General features: G+C 46.0%; 1 protein-coding gene across 1 annotated transcript in view; it reads left to right on the forward strand.

The window, feature by feature from the left end:
• T265_08760 (hypothetical protein) overlaps positions 1 to 22571 on the forward strand; it is a gene marked incomplete at both ends in the record, with an annotated part of 53148 nt that overhangs the window by 11997 nt on the left and 18580 nt on the right. Inside the window, 8 exons of the mRNA XM_009174649.1 lie at positions 2092 to 2173; positions 3680 to 4014; positions 7309 to 7557; positions 8325 to 8697; positions 9648 to 9964; positions 10153 to 10254; positions 12670 to 12724; positions 14708 to 14933. Coding sequence (XP_009172913.1) covers positions 2092 to 2173; positions 3680 to 4014; positions 7309 to 7557; positions 8325 to 8697; positions 9648 to 9964; positions 10153 to 10254; positions 12670 to 12724; positions 14708 to 14933 — 1739 coding nt within the window. The remainder of the gene's footprint in view (positions 1 to 2091; positions 2174 to 3679; positions 4015 to 7308; positions 7558 to 8324; positions 8698 to 9647; positions 9965 to 10152; positions 10255 to 12669; positions 12725 to 14707; positions 14934 to 22571) is intronic.

Genomic DNA, 22571 nt, shown 5'->3' on the forward strand with positions numbered 1-22571 from the left:
TTCCTCCGTGTGTGCTCCGCAGACCACCAGAGCGGTTCTCAAACCATCTCTTTGGCTATTGTCTACGGTCCGCATTCCTGTGCTGTTTGTGTGCCGCCCAACCAGCTGTGCTGTCTTCCATGACCTACGGTGAAACGGGCGAACCTTTGTCCGACACTCCGGCCAGGGACCCAAAGATTATGTGCATGTGTGGAACTTAGACCTGTCGAGAGAATTCGGTTTTCTAATTTTTTGGTGCATAACTAGGGTTTTTTCCTCCCGTTTCTGTTAACTAGGACAACCGTCGGTTTGCTGTATCACGGTCTATTTTTTGTAATTGTCGCTGTCTGCTTCCGGCATAGATATGGACCCCACAAACGTGGGTCTAATTGCAATTGTGAGGCCTTGTCACACCAGGCGGTCTGTATGTGTCATTGTACAACCGTGTTGCCTAAGTTCATAATAATCTGTTAATTTGTCGTGATGGTACAAGTGGTTAGAGCGCGAATTTACTGACCAGAAGGTCCGTGGTTCGAACCCGACCTCTGCCTCTTGATTTCCCCTGTCTAGGCTTGTGCTACCTGGCAGTATCCCAACACTTGTGCAACCTTTGGGTGGCATGGCAGCTAGGCACCGAAAGGTTGCTACAGCTGAACGTTTTTTTGTTGTGATCACCTTTTAACGCGGATTAGTCGATGGATAAAGAACACAACGGCTTGCTGCCTTCCTGTTGAAATAATGGGCTGTTTGATTCGGTTGAAGCTACTTGTGTGGATGAATTTTAGTGAAGTCCAGCGAACAGCTTCCTTATAACGTTCACTGTTTTTCCAGTCGGTTTTGTCTCACTTGTGAACAGACGAATTCTCATAACAAAGTCCTGAGTTCAACGCGACATGTCACTTACGTTTGGGTTTCCTGTCCGAGTCGATGTACGCATCCGCTTGAAGCCTTCGAAGGAGGGCCTCACACCGAATAACCAATTTTCCACTGAAGGTGATACTTCTATTAGAACATGGCGGATTCCTGGCGCATAATCGAGCTTCCTCGAATTCAACTGGGACATTGTCGCATGATTAATGTTGTGCTACCATTGAAGGGTTGGAACTGCCGCTTCCGGATTCTGTGGGCTGGTGAAACCCAGCAATCCCACGTTCTCCCCGTTTCCTTGGGGATGCATATAGACTGTCACATCTAAGCAGCTGTCTACTGGTTGCCCGAAACCTGTTGCCTCGTAGAACGCGCTTATATGTATGGAGTTTAAAGGTCCTAATTCGATGAAAACCGTGGATAAATTGCTTGTCACAAAGTCTATTCGTAATGCATTACTCGTAAGATTGCTGAAAATTCTTCGATAGCCCACGACCCATTTCGCCGTTCTTGGGGCTCATCAGGTAGTCGCAGTACCCGAGTTTCCGTCAACCTCATGTTCTACTTGAAACCAAATTGCACGAACTTGACGAACTACACTCATTTGCAAACAAATTCGGTTTAGCGAGAGACTCACCTGGAACCAAGCAGTTTGGTTTGAATTAGAACATGGGGTTGACGGAAACTTGGGGACTGCACTTACTTGATGAGCCTCAAGAAGGGTGAAACCGGTTGGGAGCTGTCAAACAATTTTCAGCAACCTTATGAGTAGTGCATTGCATTGTATCGCGACATCTCGAATATCGTAGCAACTGAAACATGAGGCGGCCTGGTGCAGCACATTCAGTTGCCTGGAGACATCACAAACGAGAGATCCAGTTGGGTTCTAGGTGTGTCTTTCGCGAAACAGAGTCTGTTCGCAAATGAGTGTATTTCGCCACTTGTGACAAACGTCGCAGAAACTGCAATACTTGATTGAAGGGTCAGATGTGTTGTCCAGCCTTGTATAGTCACTTGTAGTGTATAATAACTTGTTTGAAAAGGTGGAACTCTATATATATTTATTCTTTGGTGTCAACCAACCTCTCTGGTCTGTGAGTATGGTGCCTCGTATCGTGTCAAGTTTGATGGAACCCCCTTGAAAGGGATTATTGACTCACCTGGGTTCTTTATGAAGGATGGAACTGTGTTAGAACGAGTGGGTTTGTTCCTACCTAATGCGCCCCTTTCACACCCCCTTTCTAGGCGGCTCGTGTCCATTCTACTCCATCGCGTTCTTCTCTAGACGCGGGAAGTTACAGCGATGCAGACAGTCATCACAGTGCAGGTGGGCTTCCTTTAACATGATCGAGATTCACCCTTAGTTTTTAAAGTCGCATCATTTGTACCCTTAAACTGCAGCTACTTGGACAAATTCCACTTTCCATTTGGTGACCTTGTTGAATATAACTTGGACAACACTTTCCATTTGGTGACCTTGTTGAATATAATGCTACAATTGTCTGGACGATTTCAACTGTTACTGTTCCCATTCTTGGTTGGTTGGACTCTTCGTTGTGTGGGGCACACCTTAGGTAGGAGACAGTCCCGGACGAAAGGGCCATTGGTTAAAATCTGTGCTCGGTTTTTCGGCAGGATCGACTTGTTGTTGATAGCACGAGGAGAATTTTCAACTCAGGTTTCCTCCTGTAACTGAAGCCAGTCTATGCCGTAACTGAAAGACGATTTGATTCATTACTGACGCGGAGTTGGTGAAATGGAATAGCTGATGACCAATAGTCGGTCACGTCATTTTCATTACCTGCGTTCGTTTTCGGTTGGTCGACACCCTGTCACTCGAATACTGTTCTCAATCAACTGATCGGTAGCTTCGTGTCTTCTTTCTACTCGTCTCGTGTCTGATATAACTGCATGGAGCTTCAAAATGAATCGTTCGGGAATAAGTCCTCACTCTAAGGCAGTGTTTCTCAGTATTTTTTGGGCCAATACTTTCTTCATTCCTTGTGTACAGCATCACTGAACAGCGGCACCAAAACAGCCAAAACAAGGCATGTTCTATAGTGTTTTCCGAACCCTTCAAGAAAAGTCACTTGACTGATGGTCCAAACGGAAAACTCACTGCGAGAAGCTCCACCGTTCCTGATTAACTCTTTTTGGAAACAAACCGTCGCGCATTAATTCATGCTGACTTCGTGGTCTGCATCACTTACCAGCTGCGATCCAGGTGCCACACCCTTGTCATGTTTTCAGGGAAAGTCCGAATCTCTGTGTTCTCTTCAAGTGAGATTAAAACACTTCGGATGGGGGTTTGTAAGAAATCGAGGCGTATAAAGCATCACACAATTACCTGACCCTAGCTTAACCATACCTTATTCCGTTGCAAGCTATTCCGAGGCGCACCACTGATTCCGTCGCTTCCCCGGGGGTTGTGAGTTCTCTTTCGATATCCACTGCCGCTCTCATACCAAAAGCCTGACGTGATTTTGTAACCCTCTGTACTTTTTTTATGCTGACTTCGTGGTCTGCATCACTTACCAGCTGCGATCCAGGTGCCACACCCTTGTCATGTTTTCAGGGAAAGTCCGAATCTCTGTGTTCTCTTCAAGTGAGATTAAAACACTTCGGATGGGGGTTTGTAAGAAATCGAGGCGTATAAAGCATCACACAATTACCTGACCCTAGCTTAACCATACCTTATTCCGTTGCAAGCTATTCCGAGGCGTACCACTGATTCCGTCGCTTCCCCGGGGGTTGTGAGTTCTCTTTCGATATCCACTGCCGCTCTCATACCAAAAGCCTTGACGTGATTTGTAACCCTCTGTACTTTTTTTAGAGGAAAACGCTGTGGTTGAAGATACCGAAATGGTCGAAGCGGGTTCACCCAGTTCGGCACCGTTGGTCAACTCCACCGGTCCTTGCGGCTCAGCATCTCCAGCTCTTGTTGTTTCTGATATGCGCGACTCCAGACGCAGAGCTCACCCGATACGACGAAGTTTCACTATGGCCGGTGGAGGTTCTACGGAACCTGCGCGTTCAAGACAAACCCGTCCTAGTCTAGCCAACCAAGCGATGGACGAAGTTCGTGCTGCTCAAACCATGTACTTACGTCGACGACAAGTTAGCCTGGAAGACACTTTGTCCCATTCTCCAACAGACGGTCCCGAGGCAGTGAGTTCATCATTCTGTTTTTGATTGTTTAGCCTATTTCCCTCCCATTTTCGCCCTTTTTCAGGTTTCATTTCCATGAGTTTAGTGTCTATGTTAGAGTATACTACTATTCTGGTAACTACTTCAATTGCCTCTGTTTTCGTCGCGTTGTTCTTGCCATGCAAAGAGATGTTGCCGGCATGTGTGCGCATCCAGTTGGAACATGACTGAAAGAAGACGAGATCGTCGTACGCATACCTCAAAACGTTTGAGAATCGATTTTACCAATCGTCTTATCCGGTGGTTGTAAGCGTTTGTGTAATTCCCTGGTTTGATAATATGGTGTCGCACTTAATGTGAGCTTACTCGATCTCTCCTCGTGTTGCCTTGTTTGACTTTTTGCATAAAACCCCAACTGGCGAACCTTACTTCCATCAGTTAACGGGAGGGGGTAGAGGAGTGAAGATGGTGAGCACGAAATTATTGTTTTATATGGGTTACATGATAGCTACGTACGTGTGCACGGATAGGTAGCTTAATGAAGCCAAAGGACCAAAGCCCGAACGAACTACACAGCTTCCATCCGACAAATAGACCTCGTCATCGTGGATGTGTTTGTTCGCAATGTCACCTGCGTGATACAGTCTTCTGTATCGTCGTGTCGTTTCGGACTGACGTGCTAGAAAACGAGAATCAGAGAAATAATTATAAAGACAGAATGCGAGATCTTAGAAATTTTAATCGAGAATCCTTCCAGAAAGTGAAATTATTCAGTGATGAAAGGCCGAGAGACACTGTTGGGAGTCATCACCAGTGCGTGTCTAATGAACCCCAAGAACCTATCCGCAACCTTCTAGCTAGCAGCTGAAGGCTGACCAGCAGCGTGATTAAATCATAATTAGATGTTTCCAAGCAAGGACGAAACAGTTAGAAGCGCTTCTCGGCTTTTCAGCACAGATAGACTTCACTTACGGGATGAAGTGTTGATTGGAATTATAGGGAGATGGTTATGAGAGCTCCGTTCGCTCGACTTCTTATAGTAAAACAAGCAGTATGACTGAACAAGCAAGCCCCCGAGGCCAGGTCAATGGGGGCATGTGCGAACAGGTTTAGTCCTAGCAGCCTGACCGGTCGTCACAGTTAGCTCAGAAAGCTTAAACTTCTGGCATTAGCAGCGTAACGACCTGGTGAAGTGACTGGCATAAATGCAGAACAACATCCACTAGGTCAAAGTGTTGAAATACTGCGTCAACGCAAGTGAAAAAACACTTTACATCGTCCCGGTGGATCATGATCACGCTTTCAATTACGTCTTGGTCAGCCTCCTTCGGTTATCATTTGAACATGTAGTTAGAGGCCAGATACGATACCTTCTTGTTTAAAATGAAAGGTGAGTTGATACAATCACCTCGAAAGATTCGTTATGCTAGAAGATCTAAACCACAAGTGTCAGTTGCGCAACAGTGTCTGTCGTGAAACAAGCGAATTAAATGTAATGTCGAAAAACACTGAAGATACACCGAACAGTCCGCTATAACCTAGCTGGGAATGCCCTGGCCCCTTACGCATATGGCTAAATGGTCAAATCTCACCACACTTTACATCTATCCTGAGAACTGGTTGGACACCCTAGTATCCCCCGGCTTTCTGATGTTGAATTCTCAAATCGGGTCGATATAGCTCAGTAATTAGCGCACGAATTTACTGACCGAAAGGTCCATGGTTCGAACCCACCCCTACCTCTTGACTTCCTGTCTAGTCTTAGGCAGCCTAGCAGTATCCCAGCCCTCGTGCTTCCTTCGGATGGCATGGCAACTAGGGTGTTACAGCTGAACGATTATATATATTTTTTTACCTCGAACCTTACGACTGCTATTCATTCATACGTTTCATTTAGCTTGTAGTCTAACCCCCTCTAGTCACCTTGTGCTCAAACTTGTTCACTGATTTACGGCACTCTTTCTTTCCCCCTCCTTTATCTTCAGCGGGAGCAAAACTGTGAGTAATAATACTACATTTTGGCTTGATATTTGTTCGGATTCTCTAGATGCTTCTCCTGATGGGGTTTTTTATCACCGACAAATAGAGTAGAGCTGAAAGCCAATTTAGTCAGCCTAGACAGCTCACCCAACTGTTGCACTTCACACGTGTTATACTGGTTTTAATCAGACTAGCCTGACGAATTTTCCCTTCGAGTGGGCAAGACCATAGTGGCAGTTTTTATCAGCCTGCTACATCTATGACATTAGCAGACGTTTTTTCGGAGGAGCAGACTCATCCACGATAAACAAGCTGATGACACGCAGGCTTGATCATGTGTTCTGAACGCCAGAGGACAGTCTGGCTCACAGAGCCCTGTGCCCGACGATGAACAGGGTAGGGACGATTTAGGGAACGTCAGGTGAAATCATTTGCCTCTGCTGCCTGATGTGCCTCATCAGTAATTGAAGACGCCGGCAGACATGAGCCACTTGTGTGCCAAGTGGCATTAATGTATTCGAACTATTTACCGCTGTTCCCTTCCAGTACATGTAAAATATCGTCAAAATATCGTTCTCACTGCGTCTTCACCCCACGTTACTCTATACTGTTGCCAGCAATTCGTAGCCTACTTTTCATCCCTTTTTAAACCACTGTATGATACTTGCGCGGTTCACAGGTGACGAAGACGACGATAAAGATACTTTCCTCTCCCGGCTACTGGATTAGCACTGTTCGTTGCTTGTCGGAGACACCGTCGTATGAGTACAACAGTAGGTATGCTAAACAAAGGTATTTCTTACGACCAACATCCCTAGCACTGTTCTATTGTTTAGTCCAGAGTGAATCAGTATCCTTTTTATACTGTTGTGACCAACAAAACAAGAGGAGACTTTCTGAGAATGTTGAAGGATATTGCCGTTGGATGGCCAGAGCAATTTTATCTGCCTAGTCCTCCAAAGCGAATTCATTTAATTGTCGGTCTGGTTGGTTGTATCCCTCCGCATTCAGCCTGATTTTCAAGACCCACCTCAAGTCGGCTAGCTTCCGCTATCTCTCATTCCTTGGGGGAAATTGTAGCCCTCAACATGATGGATCTTTTTGGTTAGGTCATGCTCCTTTATTCGTCTCTACCTGCCACTAATTCCTGGAAGAAACCAGCCCCCTGGCCCTCAAACAAGTCCCTTCGTTCGCATATTCGGTCTCATGTGACATACTTCCTCTACAACATCGATCTGCAACACTTAACGCCTAAGATTTCTACTGAGTCCTGTGTCACCATTATAATACTACCGTTGAAAGGAAGAAGGCCTTCGCTGCAGAGTTATTTATTAGAAAACACCGGCTGAACAGTTACAGACTATTGGGCAGAAAAGCAAAACTCTCATATGCATCTTGTTCACAACACTGAATATCCACCTTCTCCTTGAACGCGCCTACCTGAACTTTCTTGGATATTCATTGACTGTTACTCAGATGCAAGCAAGTGCTACAAAGCGACTCCACAAATTCCGTAACAGATCTCACTTTTCAAGAGACGCGAAGCGGATTTATGAGAAAACATACTACTCGCATGCCCCATCAGTAGTATCGCCGCTACACCGTCATCTATGGGAAAACACCTCTTTCGAGGAACCAATATCCGTAAATGGTTATTCATGGTGTCTTTCATTGGATTCAGCTGCCTGTCCTCGTATCAACAGCCGACGTCATAAGTACCTCTCCGCGACACTAATTAGTCCGTTGATTGACAATTCAGTCTGGAGTAACCTGGAGCACCGGTTGGAATATATCACATGGTTCCAATGTCCACGAAAGTCAGAGTGTGGCCACGCACGGTGACCGCTTGTCTATCCAGTCCCTGAGGCTTCTCTTTGTTGTTTTTACATAACACATCTTACTTCTAAAATAACAACGTTCTGTGGGTCGGGTACCACAAACTGCTGATTCGTGGTGTTTATGCAGGCTTCTCATATTGAACAGCACTCACTCATTGTTGTATCTTGCTGAGCGGTAATGCAACTCTCTATCGGTCCCTTGGCTTCATGCTCCACCCACTATGGTATATCAAGAGGTATGGTAGCTCTACACAGCCCTTTATGGAGACAAAGGGTAGTCACAAAGTGTTCCACAAGTCCTGTCAGAATCTTCGTGAGGGGGCGAGAAGAGTCGAGTCAAGGATGCTCGATCCAGATTGGCTGGTATTCCGACCAATCAGGGCACGCCTTCGTTTGGTCCGCGTCCTGCACGTGACATCCGTCCAAATGGTGTGATGTTCGGTTATTGGGGACGGCTGGCCTCCGTACACTCACACAACCTGAACTAGCGACATTCACAGCAACAAACACCAGTATCTCTTACCCATATATCGTAGAGATTGTGCATGCGTGAGGAATATAATTTGGGTGGAGTGGACAATGTCGTCTCCTTTGAGCCCACAAAAAAGGGCGAGGTGGCCCAAGTGGTTAGAGCGCGAATTTACTGACCGGAAGGTCTGTGGTTCGAATCCGACCTCTGCCTCTCGACTTCCCCTGTCTAGGCTTGGGCAACCTGGCAGTATCCCAGTCCTCGTGCTTCCTTCGGGTGGCATGGCAGCTAGGCACCGAAAGGGTGTTACAGCTGAACGCTTTCTTTCTGAGCCCATAAAACTAAAGACTCGGTCCTTCTGGAATTCCACAAGGACCATCCTTCTAGCCCTTTCTAATCAGGAAACGACTCCGTCTTGTGATTCTCTTTCCACGTTCCAATCTGCATTACTTTTTCTGAAGAATGAAGCATAGTAACTTAGTAGAGCGCCTTTTTGTTACGCGCCATGTCATGGAACAGCAAAATATATCCGAAAAAGAGAAGTAGTTGTATTGGTCTAAGGAAATACGGATCAGGATATAGGATCAACTTTTCCTGAGAGATAATTTGCGGATCCCTGTACTCCGGGCAATGAGCATTTCATTACTAGGGTGTTCATTTAGGCACGATGTATTCGGGTATTCAGGGCGAAAATCTGGTTCGCCGTCTCTTTTCCGAAACGCACAACCATATTCTCACTTCCCGGGTTACCTCAGTTCGATAGATCTTCAGGGCGGTTTTCAGCTTGAATGACAGAGTGATTTATTAGTTCACTTCGTAGTCCGTTAAAGGAAAAGAATTCTAGTCTGAGCACCTTCAGCTTCCATCATCGCTGTTTCTTAGTACTGTATTTTTTTAGTAGTATGTTAGTTTGGCTCACCAACCTTGTTTGCAAGCAATGGCAGCTGCTCTCGCATACAACTTGGAGTCCAAGTAGAACGTAAGGTTGATGGCCCGGTGACTGCGCCTAATTGATAACCCCCAAAAAGGATGAAACCTGTAGTGGACTGTCCAGGAGCTTTCAGCAGACTTATAAGTAACGTGGTGTTATATCAAGAAAATATACTGCAATCTATTGAATATTCTACCAACTGAAACATGGGGTGGCCATCGTGTGCAGTACATTCAGTTAACGAACTCTTAGTCTCCCCTTAGCGCCAAACTGATTTGAAAATAACTAAACTCATGTTAACCTGAAGGCGGAGGATCTTGACATTTTGTTGCTGCCGACGAACTCTTAGTCTCCCCCTGATTTGAAAATAACTAAACTCCTGTTAACCCGAGGGCGGAGGATCTTGACATTTTGTTGCTGCCCACTCAATCCATAGCTCAACCAAGCACGTTAACCCCCAGGCGGGATGATCCCGAACCGGACGATGAGCACACTACCGCCGTCAGTCCGGACGCCGCCAGCTCAGGTGTTGCCGCCCAACCCGAAGATGAACCAGGCAATCAAACGGAACAACGAACCGCATCCCCACGATCGAACGCCCCCCAACGACCTTCCAGTGCCTCAGAGCAAGGAATCGTTCTGGGGATTGGTGTTGAACCTGGTGAAGAAGCGCTTCCAGCCGGCTGGCAAGTCGCCCGTACCGCTGGTGGACGCCGGTTTTTCATTAATCATAATGAACAGCGCACAACATGGGTAGGTGACTGGTGCATTCATGACAAATTATTATAACAAATTTGTTACGCAGTTTTATACTTTGCCGGAAGAACCATTTCTCACCGGAGACCAATTATACTTTCCTTCCTTCATGTGAGCTGTTCGGGGAGAGATAATTGTACTTTTTAATAATCTGACTTTCTTTCATCCGTGGTTGTCATCCCCAGGATGATCCTCGTACGCATCGCTCTACGAGTCAAGGTAACGTTGGCTCTTTGTTGAAGCAGGATGCTGAGCGGCATTCAATGAAAGACTTGGGACCGTTACCGGTAAGTGATCGCTATCAACACTTTCTGATGTTAGCCGTTTGAAACGAGCTCCAACAGCCACTAACTGTCAACCAAGGTGAATGGTGGCATACTCATGGTGCGTCTCGCTATAGAGTAGGCGAGGTTATCAATTAGTTACCGATCAATCATAGGTCCTTGTGTGTGACTGAACAATTAGGACTGTAGCGGGGACCCATTGCAGGCGTGTAGTGGCTATTTGTAGATTTAAACTGAAGACTTCAAAAGTTACGCTATATTCCTCGTCTGCGTTAATCTGCTTACATCAGATCCATGCGTCCGTTTATCTATTTTAGGTGGCCCGTTGTGGATCGTAACTGTGGGTTTTGTCCTAGCCGGTGATCAGTGAAATTATCTGGTTTCTGTGTAGCCACTTGTCGGTCCGCTCACGAACGTGACACTTGTCAAGCTATGAGCTTAGAGCTATGTCGTACTTTTCATACTAAAAATGTCAGGTTCTGAGGAGTCGTCACTCGAGTTATAAGCACGTGACCATTTGATATGGATTCTGCCAAGGCACAAAGCAAGCTGGTGCTTTGGTTAGGGATATTGCTGCTGAATAGGTCATCTCGAAGTTCTTTTGCAATCTCTAGATGCTCTGTGGTTCCGATTTCGGTAAATATGCTAACGGTTACTAGGTGAGTACTCGCTTTCATCTCCGGTATAATGAGGGGCTAGATGGATCAAGTGGTTAGAGCGCGAATTTACTGGTCGGAAGGTCCGTGGTTCGAACCCGACCTCTGCCTCCCAACTTCCCCTGTCTAGGCTTGGGCGACCTGGAAGTAGCCCAGCCCTCGTGCTCGATTTGGGTGGCATGGCAGCTAGGCGCCGGAAGGGAGAATCAAGGTACATCCACCCACATGATATGGAGGCATTCCATTAATAGAAACCCATTCACCTATTTTGGTTTCCACGGTGGTAACCTTGGAATCGGACGCTATTGTCTTTCGTAACTTTGGTCTGTAACTGGTCCCACTTGGTATCCCAGACTGCTCATCTGTTGAGTCTTTTTGTCAGTCGTTCTATTGTTCTCTAGACATTGTTTCTAGTCTATTTCTTATGCGCATCCCATGATGCATCCACACAATGGTTTGCATCCCTTCTTCTTGTAAGCTTTTTCCATACACATATTTGTTGGTGTGAGTGTCGCGACTGCACTCCGTTTCTCGTTACGATAAACAAGTGAATCAGCTTCCGCCCACTGCCGTGTAAGATCGAGGCACTCATGGACCAGTCTCACCTGGATTGGAGCAGTCGAAAAGTACGCGAGAAGTTCAAGCCCCAAACTTGCTGACCAGTAGTTCGCAATGAACTTGTCAACTATCTCTTTCATCCGAATACCAATTTGGTTTTGACGGGGGACTCACCTGTAACCCAGCTGAGTCACCAATTTATGGTGTTGAGCTGGGTTATTCTCCTGTCAAAAACAAATTGGTATTCAGATTGTATAAATCAAATTTCGTGCAATTTGGGTCCAAGAAGAACATAAGTAGAACGGAAACTTGGAGACTGCGCCTTCGTGCTACAGCTGTACGATTTATATCATTATTTTGTTACTATTACACACTTCATCCAGGGTTCAGTTATTTTCATCCACCACTTGTTTGGATGATTTGATCCGTCGAAATAATAAGTACGACTGCTCGTAAAGGAATACTAGCAAGTGTTTGCAGAAATATTGGCCACAAGGGGTTTTCGTGGATTGGGTTATTACCACTGGTCACGTTCTCTTTACATGAAATCCACCAAATAGCGTTTGTCTTTGTGCAATGGTATTGGCAGAAAGCATGTGGGCGCACATAATCCAGGTTTCGGGCCAGGAAACGAAAATCTCACTCACTCTGTTCCTACACAGTGGTTAGAGCGCGAATTTATTGACCGGAAAATCCGTGGTTCGAATCTGACCTCCGCCTCTTGACTTACCCTGTCTGGGCTTGGGCAACCTGGTAGTATCCCAGCCTTCGTGCTTCCTTCGGGTGGCATGGCAGTTAGGCACCCAAAGGGTGCTACAGCTGTACGATTTATATCATTATTTTGTTACTATTACACACTTCATCCAGGGTTCAGTTATTTTCATCCACCACTTGTTTGGATGATTTGATCCGTCGAAATAATAAGTCCGCGGGATAGTAGACTGTCAGATGCAATCGGCTGAACGGAACCAAGGGTGGTTTTTTAAACTTTTTTTGTCGGATAACAGGCGCATTCGTTTCCGGTGTTATTCGACCAAAACACTTAACCTAGTCCGTACAACTTCCTAAACCACGTTTTATTGATTGAATCATGTTCATTCCTGCTGGGATATAATTCGCATAAATTATGTTTCTTTTCGAGGCCCCTTGACTACCTCATTTTTTATTGGGTGCTAATTTTAGTTTGCCGCATCTACATTTGCAGCCCGGCTGGGAAGAGAGGGTCCATACCAATGGTCGAATTTTCTATATCAATCACAGTAAGTCCTTTCATCGTTCTTTTGTGTTACTTGTTTCTGCGGTTCGGTCCTACCCTCGGTGTGGTGCACATAGGGTCGGATTCTCCAGTCCCATCTCCTGTTCGTCTAGGTAGTATACTTGAATTGGGCTTTTGAGGCCATTTAGTCGCTTTCGAGCCTGTAGAATAACCAAAAATGTACTTTCGAGAAATGCACTCATTTGCGAATCCATTTGGTTTTCACGAGACACTCAACTGAATCTCTCGTTTATGATACTCTACAACTGAATGTGCTGCACACAGGCCGCCTCATGTTTCAGTTGGCACGATGTTCGAGATATCGCAGTATGTTTTCATAAAGGGAACTACTCACAAGCTTGCTGAAAACTCTTCGACAGCCCACGACCGGTTTCGCCCTTCTTCGGGCTCATCAGGTAGGCGCAGTCCCCGAGTTTCCGTCAACCTTATGTTCTGCTTGAACCCAAATTGGACTGTTTTCGAGAAATACACACATTTGCAAATCGGCCTGTGTGCAGCACATTCGGTTGTAGAATATCATAAACGAGGGATTAAGCTGAGTCTCTTGTGAAAACCAAATTGATTTGCAAATGAGTGTATTTCTCGGAAAAAGTTCAATTGGGGTTCAAGTAGAACATAAAGTTGACGGAAACTCGGAGACTGCGGCTACCTGATGAGCCCCAAGATGGGCGAAACCGGTCGTGGGCTGTCAAAGTTTTAAGCAACATTGTGAGTAGTTTACTTCACCATCGTAAGTACATAAGTGGTATCAGTTCGTTGCTTAGATACCTGCGATTTGTTTTAATTTAATTTCGGAACGGTTAACAGTCGACTCTGATTCTACAGTCATGCGGGCTTTCCCTAATACACAAGAGTATCGGTCACTTGTAACGTGTTTGTGTCCTCAAAAGTGGTGGGAAAATGGGGAAAACTTTGCGACAACTCATTGATCAATGGAAACCACTGAGAGTCAAACTGTCTGCTTGTTTGTCCTTCAAATCCATGCGGGTTTTTTTGTGTGGACACGTGCATCTGTCAATGGTATGCGCAACTGCCAATTAGTGCAACCGTAATTCACGTTTCCGGTGTGTTGATCGTTCCATTTGTAGTTGAGCGTCTCACAGTATCGGCGGGGCAAATCACCAACTTTGTGTGGTTGAATGTGTCAGTTACTTTCAGTTCTTCTACTTCGGGTGATATCGTTGCAACTTGTTACACAGGGCTGCTACTTTGTCGTGCGACTCAATACTATCTTCCATACCGTGTTATGTGAACTCTTTGTCTTCAGAAGTAATCTGTTAGCAGTACGTGCATGATTTATTCACCCCCCAGACATTCTTGTTTCGTGTAGAAATTCGTGTTCCGTGGATTGTTTGCACAGTTGTCGCCTCTTTAAACAAATATTGGTTGGTCAACAGCTACTAAGGCTTGTCCGTCATTCAACACTGCGTTAGAGCGATAGAGCCATTCCCGGTTTGTGTGTTCCACTGTGGAATTTGTGTGTAACTGCGCAGGAATCAGCTACACTACACTTCCTAATAGTTGAGTTCATTTTAGTTGACACAAACTGTTTGTTTTGTCTAGAACGTCCTCAGTATTCTTCTCGTTCTCAGTATGTACACGATAGCTGTACAAGAGACCTGAGGCGACGGTTTGTTCGTTTATTCTTCCGGACGCTCTTGTGGTGCATGGTGTTCCAGGGGCCAGCATTTGTCAACTTAACGTGCATAAGGGGTGATGTGCAACGGTATCTGCATGTTTTTTAACATGATCATTCACTAGGACGGCCCGGACACAAATGGGCCAATTAAACTTTCGATTATGGGTTCGGGCCCATTTTGCCACTTGACTTTGGTCATTCGAACATTTTACACGTACCAATATAGACAGGTAGTTTATCCAGTATCACTTTGCAGTGATTATCCTAATGATCTATTTTTTCTTGCCACGCTTTTATCATGTTTCCCGTTCATTTACCCTTTTGCAGACGCCCGTACAACTCAGTGGGAAGACCCAAGGCTTGAACGGCTTGGTGGCCCAGCAGTTCCCTACTCTCGAAACTACAAACAAAAGTATGATTTCTTCCGTTCCCGATTACGAAGTCCCCGTGATCCACAGGCCAAACTGGAGCTCCGGATCGCACGGCCCACCATTTTCGAAGACTCGTTTCGTCAGATTTATGGAATCAAGAAACCGGAGTATCTCATGCACCGGTGGGTTTTGAATCGTCTTTTTATCAGGGCTGTGTTCAATCCGATCAAAAGCTGTCACCTTGATGTGGTGGTCGGGTTTGAGTGCTGCAGTAGTCCCACGGGTTACACCGTGTGGAACTTCGTTCCACGCAGACTAGCCTTGCCAAGAGGACCATAGGAGAACAGTCAGATAAAGAGTAGCGATTCCCCGTACTGCGAATACTCACAATACGGGAAAGGCGGTAAGCTTTTCCAAGGGCAATTAGTGTATCCGTTTTCAAGGGGGCATCGACGCTATCCTCCGAGGAATAATAGGTCCTAAAAACCGCACACTCTGATCGCCCAACGGTTGATAGTGACATCTGGTGAATTATCCAATATGGTCGAAAATAAACAAACCTTGCCGAACGCATCTGCGGTATGCACTAGCACCAGGAATGAAACGTGTATGGCTAACTATCTGCGCGTGTGGGCTTGATCAGTCCCCGCCGTCAACCGGGTCAGACTATTGGGTCCTTGGCTCCGGGCAAGGTCATCCAAATAAACTCTATCAATTTTAGTGTGAACCAGATTTTCTAGTCAAAAGCCACTGTGGCGACACTACTATAAAATCCTGAATTTCGTTACTTTGAGGGTCAGACTTTTAGCTCGAAGACTCCAACAAACCCCTTTCCCTGGCCAGGGCAACTGGATCGTATAACTCTCCCTTGTAACCCTTCGTTCACCGGCCCTCAGTCATACCCCTACCCACTTTTCAGTCGGTCCAGTTGAATCATTCTTTCTGTCAGTCCTCTAACCATGTCACGCGTCTAAGCTGTCTGTCAAATTAGCCAACAGACACCTCGCTAAAACCTTGCTTTCCGTTTCTGTCACTCTATGTTGTGTCCCCGAATCACGTCCACTAGATCGTACTGCAGTCATGCCCCTCAATCCGCTTAGGATGAGCTCAGATGTCTTACATTTCACTCTTCGAGTGTCTGGTGATGCAGTGAACTGTGATATGTATAGCGTTAGAGCTGCGCTTGCCTCAGGACTGGAACACCTTTTTTGACTGGTTCCCAGTAAACAGTTTTTACGCCGTAAGGTTGTCTGGTTCGATTGAGATCAGTGCATGTCGGTGCGGTAAATGGTGTTCTTGAGCGTCTAGCGTGCTCTGTGACATTATTTTGCGCAACTTTGTCGATTGCCAGGAAGACATTCACTAACTATGGCGACGCCTGGCGATTAGAGGTATTCCTTCCAAAATTTCATCCCTTATAGGGACTTATCCTTTATGCCAACTGCGGGCGCGTAAGGTATACCTGTCTGTAACTGTCTTCTGAGTGGTGTGAGATAAAACTGCCTCCATCCATCTTCAGCTTTGTTATTGACGCGCTGCTGCTGCTCCTCCGCCTTTGGAACCTTGGATTGAAATGTTTGCGGAGCGTTCCCTCACAGAATTTGAGTACGCAGACAATATTGCTGTTCATGGGTTGGATCATTTAAACATGTACTTCACATGTCATGGGGCTGTCTACCTCGCACACCCCTCTTCACCCAGCCCTGTGGCGCGTGGAAACCATTTGGAGGCAGACATCCAATGGCCTGATAACCAGTAAACAGCTTTCTTCACTGGAAGCTTCGGGGCCCTACTCATTAGCGGTTACTAACAGGGGCAGATGTGAATCGCTCACTCAGTCAGTGGTGCTTCAGCACCGATCCTGTTGCTTTCAATGCACAGCTACCCAGTTACCCGCTTCGTTAGACAAGTTGAAGGTTTTAACCTTAAGCAAATGCTTATACCATTGCCACGAATACCTCACCATGTCTCCCCTATTCTCCTGCTCTCGTTGTCGGAAACGAGCAGCTGGAACCATCTTGCCCTTGTAGCCGGCAAACTCAGTATCAGTCTTTGTCCGGTATGCGCCACACGTTTATTGGGTTGGACTGAGTCTTCTCCGACGCGTAGATATATTCCCATGGTTGTGCGACATTCTCATATCAGATCGTCACGGTTCGCTTGTTTCCCTTCGTCCTGGTGAAGCTGCTTCTAATCTGCATCAAGTAACTTTGGTTCGGCTGAAGGCATTTCGGCTTCTCATCAGATCAAGCTTGCCTGTTTTGCATACGTTAAACATGTTTACCTGCAAAGAATCGGCGTATCCGGCTTCTTCTTCGAAAGCTTTTGTTGGATTTCGTCGAAATGTCAAGTCGGCTTGAGCAAATCGTGCTGACTCAGGAAGCCCGAACCGAACGATGGACTACTCATCATATTATATCATACTCTGGCATACTCAGATTACTGGCATCTTTCTCCTCTAGAAGCACATCTCCAACCTCATTGTTTCGGGAATCTCCTGTTTCCCGACTGGATGCACATGAATTGTAAATGTACACGCCAAGGTTTCAGTCGCTGTGATATATCGCCTCGTTTCGTGTGTTGTCACATGGTTTATCTGATCACCAACTCCCCAGTCGTTGTTCTGCAAAGCACTCCGTCATTGCCAGTAGTTCGTGGTGCTCCAGTTTTCAGTTGTCTATGCCCATTCATTCATGGAATGCGTCATCACATGCTGCGCACGAGCTATTCACTGATAGGGAATCGCTGTATTTGTGATTTATTTACGAGCACACGTGCGCGGTCTGGTCGTTTGTTTATTTGTTTGCTGATGAACGGGTAGAATAAAATAAACATTAGCCGCCACATTTTCTGCGGTGAAGCAGAACACCTTCGGGAAATGGGCAAACTATCGACCGTTTTCATGCATTGTAAGAAACCCAACAAACAGCCACCGTTGCGACTGTCACAGGGTCACCTCTTGCTTGCTTTCCGTACTGTCACCAACTCCAACAGTACATTCGAGTGATGGGAGTTCCCGTCCTGCATTCGCAAGTAACCTTGGGGCCTCGATTTCACCCGGAGGAATCGACAATATGGTGTTTACCCTATTTGTCTGCGTTGCTATGAATTTGTACTCGTCATTTTGTAGTAGGCCAACTCAATAGGCAGGCATATTTCCGGGCAGTAACAGTTCATACCCCATGAATGCAGAATGTGTAGCAAGGACTCACTGGTCTTTGTTCAATTTAGATTACAGAAATTTGAGATAGTTCTAACATGATCAGCATAACAACTGCGTTTGCTTTGACCACCGGCACCATGAATTCACGTCATCCTAGCAACCGGAGGATATATTTCACGAGCTATTAGCATTCCAATTACTTTTTCCAATCGCAAGCGTAAGACCTTTCACATTTGTGGGTGAATCACGTGCAGGCAATGAGTCTAAAAATAACGAATGACTGGATGTTTTTCAAGAAGTGAATGGATCAGCAATTTTGTTTACGCATCATGATTGTCTCCCTAAGAATCAGTACTTTCGGCTTTCAGTTGCATATCAGTAGAGTGAAGATGTGTGCAGGAGAGATGGCCCAAGTGGTTATAGCGCGAATTTACTGACCGGAAGGTCCGCGGTTCGAATCCGCGGACCTCCGCCTCTCAACTTCCTCTGTCTAGGCTTGGGCAGCCTGGCAGTATCCCAGCCTTCGTGCTTCCTTCGGGTGGCATGTCAGTGAGGCACCGGAAGGGTGCTACAGCTGAACGATTTATTTTTTTTAGATGTGTGCAGGATCAACCGCATGACGTCCTCAGGGGTCACGTGATATTATGCTGTCCTTTGTAAAATCACACGCACTGGTCAATTCCAGCAGTTTTCCCCCAACGACATACAAACGTCAAGAAATATTTGCACAACAGCTCAGTTACAAATGGAACAAGTACTAAAACAGATTGCTAACCGAATTCATTGTCGTATAAACGCCTCAGCTATCACACTAGAGTTGTTGGAAGCAATTATGATGTGCCTTCCCTTCATGCGGGAACATATTTTAAAGAGAAATCTTATTGTGCCATTAACCTCACTTAGTTAGTCCCTGTTTACGCAATACAAGAAACAATGTTCAAGGCAGGCTCAGGAGTTCTCGTGGTCATTCGACCTTAAACTTGAGGTTGCAATGACACATACGTCGGCCGAACTGATCGGCTTCTTTCGTAAAGGATCTTTGTACATTTTCGTAAACGGTCATGACACATTCTGCTACACGANCAGGTGAGAAAACCTTGCTTATCGATTGTTAAACACATGTTTGAGATCGGTTATATGGTTGACCCTGTGAAGGTATTCATCATATCGTTACGTAATAGGAATCTGAAACTACTAATCTGTAAAGATACTGAAGCTCTGTGCATAAAATCCATTTGTTTGCCAACTGACTCCGCTCGCTATCATCTTAAAGCCGCTTTGTCATTCGATCTTTTTGCAACTCATCGTTGAAATGTGATCGACTTACTCACACTGGATGTTTGTGATTGACATGGAGTAGTTGAAATGTTAACCCTTTGTCATCTGAGTGTTCTGGTTTGGTCTTTGAGGGGAATCCAACCGAAGGTATGTGCAAAGCATTTCCCCCTCTTCGGACATACTTCAGATGAAGACCATGCAGGCGATCCACCAGCACGCGCCGGCTACTCAGTTTAGAACAGATGGGTTGGTGCCCGTCTTCTGATTAGACTGTCACGTCCCACCACGTCGATGGACACTCGTACACAATGAACAATACCACATACGGCTTGGGTAGAGCTTCATACGCATCGACCTGAACGCTCCTTACCCTGTGCAAACTCGAAAGAATATGACTGAGGGATAGAACAGCCTAGGTTGTTCTGAAGCAGGTCATCTGTCCTACTGGTTACTGATAGTCGTCAATTCAAGTTGATGCAGCTAAATAGACGAGCCCCACAGATGGTCGTTGCACCTCGTCACAATTGTACACAAACATGGGAACAACGACCTTAGTCTGGTGGCCCGGAGTACTTGCACTCAACATACATTCAAGCCAGTACTCTAATTCTACATCATTGTTCACGAAAGTCGCATTCATGATGGCCATTGGTTCAGCTGTATCATCCTTTCAGTGCCTAACTGTCATACCACCAGAAGGAAGCACGAATGCTGGAATACTGCCAGGTTGCCCAATCCTAGACAGGGTATGTCGAGAGGCAGAGTTCGGGTTCGAACCACGGACACTCCCACCAGTAAATTCGCGCCCTAACCACCTTAGCCATCTCGCGATGGTCGTTAGATAGGAATCGAGGGAGCGAGGACGAGGACGCGTCCCATTTTGCGCCAGTGTGGATTTCAAAATCGATCCATTTGTTTGTTCTACCTCCGTCACGTTGGTTTCATATGAGGTTGAGGGATTTTGGCGGACAGCTGAAGTAACCGTCCACAATACTTCTTGGTTGACGGAGTTGAAAGTCTATGAAGGCGACGTCAAGGAAGAGGTAATGGAGCGACTGGCTCGCGAGATTTTTATTCGAGCTGTCATACGGCGAATATCAGGGTCGTGGTATTACGAATAGTCAGGATGTGCTTCGATCAATTCATTTTCAAGCGGTTGCTTATCACGTGCACCAGAAGCTTGTCCGTTCAGTTCATCAGCCTGACGCCTTTTTAATCGTTAGTTAAAGTTTTGCTTTCTTTTCGTTAGTAGAGTGGCACGATTAAGACATCCTTGCATTCTAGTCGAACTTCTTTCTGTTGAATCACCTCGGTCCGTTGGAGGACCTCATTCTCCGGAGTCGGACCGGCGTACATGAACTGTCCTGCTACAAGCCAGTCTTTTCCCGCTGCCTTGCTATTCTGAAATCACACGTTCTCCTGATGTAGCTCTGCGATATTTGAAGAAAGGCTGTTGGACAATTTTGTCTGTGGTTTCTTGATTTATGAGCTCTCTGGTTTCATTTAAGTTTTATGTAACACACAGGTTTCATGTCTACCGAGTGTTGGTTTACACAGGATCTTACTTGATGGATCAATTAATTTTCTCCTGAATGTGAAAGAGATGACGAAGAGTTTGGGTGTTGCTGGTGTTGTACGCCTTCCAGGATGGGGTCCCCGTGACCCCGTCTGTGCTTGGCTGGAGACGTTGCAAGAAATGCCGGGTAATCGATGTCAGTGGCGTTCGTGCTGTCAGTTTCTTTCCACATTGTCTGATTGAGCGGTTGGAGGTGTAGGCACCTCAGAATGCTTGACATAGGCCAGTACTAAGTCCCATCCCCCACCCACTCTTTTTCTCTTCTTTTCACCGTAAGGCTTTTTACTGTAGTATATATATATATATATAATATATAACCAGACGGACCTTATGGTTGTACGGCAGTGAAGCATCATTGCCAACACTGATGTTGCTGTCTTTGGTGATGATGTGCATTATCTCCTCCAGCTTGGGGTAACCGCGAATTCACCTGTTCTCGCCGGCGCTTAACTCCAGCGTTTAACTTTTTGGATCGAGGAACTATGGTTGTGGACTTCAGGGTTAGAGAATTGGAACGGCCCAGCCCCAGCAACACTTGTATTACAAGTGGCACATTGCCTCTCACGTAATCTGCCTCTGGCCGTTGTCAGATTATTAGCTCAAAAAGGAATCTTCGTAACCCACAAACCGGACATCACTTTACGGAAACTGATTTCAAGGCCGAAGGACAGCCAAGACAGGACCAAGGGAACCAATGTGATATACCAATTCAACTGTAACAACTGCAAAGATTTCCCTGTCGGACAATCTGGGAGGAAATTATGCATGCGAATAAAATGAAATATATAAATATAAATGTACATAAAAATAAAGTATGCACGCTAACGCGGCCGTCAGAAAACATAGCCCTCTGTCCTTGCTATCCGTACCTCAAGACCAAGGTCACAAATTCATTCTGTAAAGCGTAAAAATCTTGGCGCATATAGACGGGAGACACGGAGGGAGATTTCTGGAAACATGATACTCCTTGACGGATTCAATCACTCGGCGCACTGAACTAGATCCAATGTACCCATCATTACGTGCAAAGGACCAATATCTTAACCGGAGTGTTCAAAGAGAGTCGACTATCGGATTAACAAACCAGGAAACAATAAACTCTTTGTTGTCCGATCAGCAAATGTCACGAACTGGACCTCAGAGAGGTCACAGCACTTCAGCACCCACTCGACTGCGCACTGACGATGTCCCCTCGACTGGGAACGAAACGTTTGCAAGCCAATCGCCAAGCTCAACGAATAGATCAACTGTCATCTGATCAACCACCACTTCAGCACCGAACAGAGTACGAGAGCAGGGGAGGCCAAGGTAAAAAGGTCACGTTGTCATCTACCATTTAGGACACAGGATAGCAGGTCCATCTGCGGGAACGCCCGCCCGGTCAACCACTCGTGACCTAAGGTCAGTCCCAGCTAGCAGCACGTACATCAGCGCACAAGCAACACAAACAGCACAACTACTGACTCATCGCTACACTCGCTCACTAACAACGCACTGATGATGTCATCCCGATCGGTAATGAAACGTTTGCAATCAAATTGCCCATCACAGTGAACGAACCAACGATCACCGACGCCACCCGAGCAACCAACGTTCTACTCAATAGGGAACTGGAGAAATCTTCTGCATGCGTGAAAATGTGTTGCCTCATGTTTGACAGCCACTACCCACTTCGTCCCACAAAATCCTCAGTATCATAGGCAGTATCTTACCGTGCCCCATCCTCCGTCTAAATTTTTGCAGTAGGCTGTTACAACATCTCTTGCTCCCTTTCCTGTTCACCCTATTCGTACTGAGTAAATT

The sequence above is a fragment of the Opisthorchis viverrini genome (genome assembly GCF_000715545.1).
Source record: "Opisthorchis viverrini unplaced genomic scaffold opera_v5_232, whole genome shotgun sequence".
Lineage (NCBI taxonomy): Eukaryota > Metazoa > Platyhelminthes > Trematoda > Opisthorchiida > Opisthorchiidae > Opisthorchis > Opisthorchis viverrini.